The sequence below is a fragment of the Austrofundulus limnaeus genome, unplaced genomic scaffold (assembly GCF_001266775.1).
Source record: "Austrofundulus limnaeus strain Quisiro unplaced genomic scaffold, Austrofundulus_limnaeus-1.0 Scaffold620, whole genome shotgun sequence".
Taxonomy (NCBI): domain Eukaryota; kingdom Metazoa; phylum Chordata; class Actinopteri; order Cyprinodontiformes; family Rivulidae; genus Austrofundulus; species Austrofundulus limnaeus.
Genome location: NW_013953022.1, coordinates 82,686 through 85,174, shown reverse-complemented (window position 1 = coordinate 85,174; position 2,489 = coordinate 82,686). Strand labels below are relative to the sequence as shown.

Sequence of the window (2,489 nt, the reverse complement as noted above, 5' to 3'; positions counted from 1 at the left end):
CACACACACACACACACACACACACACACACACACACACACACACACACAGAGAGAGAGAGAGAGAGAGCCTTGACAGAAGAAGCTGAAGCAGTGGAACAGATGACACACTTACATGCGACGCAGCGAGCCTCTCCACCACCTCCAGCCTCTCCATCACACTGCTCATGTCCTCTCTGAGCCTCCGTAGAGCCAGGATGATCTGCTGCTGCAGGTGGGCATCATGCAGCCTCTCCGCCCTGCCCTCAAACCCGTCGCCCCCTCCTCGTCCAGCTCCACCTCCACCGTCCGGGGTCGCCCGTCTCGGACCGCCTCGTGGACCACCAGCTACAGACCAAACCGAGATGAGGTGATGCAACACAGAACCCACAATGTTTCTAAGGACCTGAGACACAAGCAGCTCCTCACTCACACAAATCTTTAGAATAAAGCATGTGAGGTGTCACACTCGCAGTGTGTGCTGGTAATGACTGTCAGCTACTACCACATCAACAGTTAGCTCAGTATCTGCACAACTGACTGAGTTACAGTCTGTTGTCTGGGGCAGCCATCTTGAATTGGGTTGACTCCAGAAGTTAATTCAGTTGTAGATGTAAATCTAGTTTTTATTTCTGAAAGTTTGCATTAAAATCTGTGCAGACACTGGTCAGTGGTTATCTCATGTGACTTATTTTGATTACAAACAAACAGAGAAATACCAGAGATAATAAGAGAAATAAGCAGGTGATAATAGAACAAAAAAGGGAACAAATACAAAGCAAGCTCTGATATCAAATTAACGTGTCCAGGAGGTGACACCACTGCAAAATTCAGGACAAGTACTGTATAATCTTTAAAGCTTTGGAAGATTTTAAATATAGTTTTCAAACAAAATGACCTCTGTACCCTGGTTCCAGAGGAAGATAGTAAAGTGATCCTGAACTCTGAGGAACAGGAGATTAAACAGGTAGAGTAATTTATGGAGACCAGAACCAGCAGTGAACAGAATGAATACTCTTCATTTTTGTTTCATGCTTCTCTGATATGATGAAACTAAAAACTTAGCACATTTCAAACACATCAGCTTACCTTCCCTCCAGTTATGGTACGAAGCTTCTCTGCCAGTTTCCTGGTTCCTCTGGGGGGACCCCTGCCCCCTTCCATCCTCTGCTCCCTCTCCACCGTGACCTGATCCGACCTGCCTGCCCTCCAGGTGACCCTTCTGCTGATCTCCCTGAGCTGGATACAACTCCAGGCCGTTGTGAAAGCCATTCGATTTGACAATTGGGACCTTTTTAAAAATGTTTTTAAACCATTATCAGTGATTCATTTTAGATGCATCAGATAATCAGCTGGAGGATGGAACTAAAACCTACTTTGATGTAGCTCAGCTGCTCCACTGAATCCACAGAGTCACAGAAGATTTCACTCTCTGAGTCACTGGTCACTGTCACAGGTTCTGCAGCAGACACATATACAGAGTTTGGTGCTGGGCAGAGACCTGGGCTTCATGTAAAAACGGTGCACCAGGTTCTACGCCCACGTTGGGATGTATCAAAACCAATGTTCCTGCTGTGAGAATGTGCAGCAGACACACAAAATTTTTCAGTCGACAGTTTTAACTCACAAAGTCATGAATCTGACCTGAATCCACAGAAATATGACTCTGTTGTGTTTTCTGGATGTAAGGAGCGTCTGAACACAGTGTTAGATTTTTATTTTAGTTTGAGTTTTTATTGTTTAAACTGAACGATGATGAAACTGAACCCCGGGACTGAAAATCATTTAACCTCAGAAAAGAAAACAGATCAGTCTAAAACTGATCAAAATAACCTCAGTCCAGTCTGTAAACTGTAAAGTTTTTATATTGTTGTCACGTAGTTGGAAACACACACAGAGTGCAGGCCTGCGAGGTGCACACACAGCTGAGGAATTGTCTAAGAAACATTTTTAATTCTCACTGAGAAAAAAACATCAACTCAGCAGATTAATTCAGAACAGCTCAGATGTGATGATTCCTCAGCTCCACAAGATGCAGACAACAGATTTGTTGCTGCGTAAAGTTGTGTGTAATTTATGGATCAATGTCAGCTGTTCTGCAGGATGATATCAGCACAAGAAGAACTGAGGACAGTGTGTTTGTTTKKTTTGTTTGTTTGTTTGTTTGTATCACACTGAACAAATAAACAATCAGGTATTTTACTGTAGTTCTGAGTCGAGTCATGCAGCTGATCTGAATGAGAAACTTCATGATTCTAAATTATAAATCACACCCCAGCAGAAACGCTGAGACTTGTTCCTTCACTTTAACTATTTAATAAATATTTTTCTAAGTTCTACCAAACTCATCAGTTATGTGGGATCAGAAATGAGTTTTAGATGCAGGAAAATTATACATTAAATGGAGAATGAGTGAGAAAATTGTCTAAATAAGGAGTGGAGTAAAAATGAGTTTGCCACTCGCAAAGGTGTGTGTGTGTGTGTGTGTGTGTGTGTGTGTGTGTGTGTGTG

General features: G+C 42.9%; 1 protein-coding gene across 1 annotated transcript in view; it reads right to left on the bottom strand.

Moving 5' to 3' along the window:
• Window positions 1-2,489, bottom strand: part of acbd4 (acyl-CoA binding domain containing 4) — a 21,706-nt gene that overhangs the window by 6,670 nt on the left and 12,547 nt on the right. The window contains exons 7-9 of the mRNA XM_014027171.1: window positions 1,355-1,437; window positions 1,068-1,269; window positions 115-326 (exon numbers count right to left, since the gene is read on the bottom strand). Of these exons, the coding sequence (XP_013882625.1) occupies window positions 115-326; window positions 1,068-1,269; window positions 1,355-1,437 (497 nt within the window). The remainder of the gene's footprint in view (window positions 1-114; window positions 327-1,067; window positions 1,270-1,354; window positions 1,438-2,489) is intronic.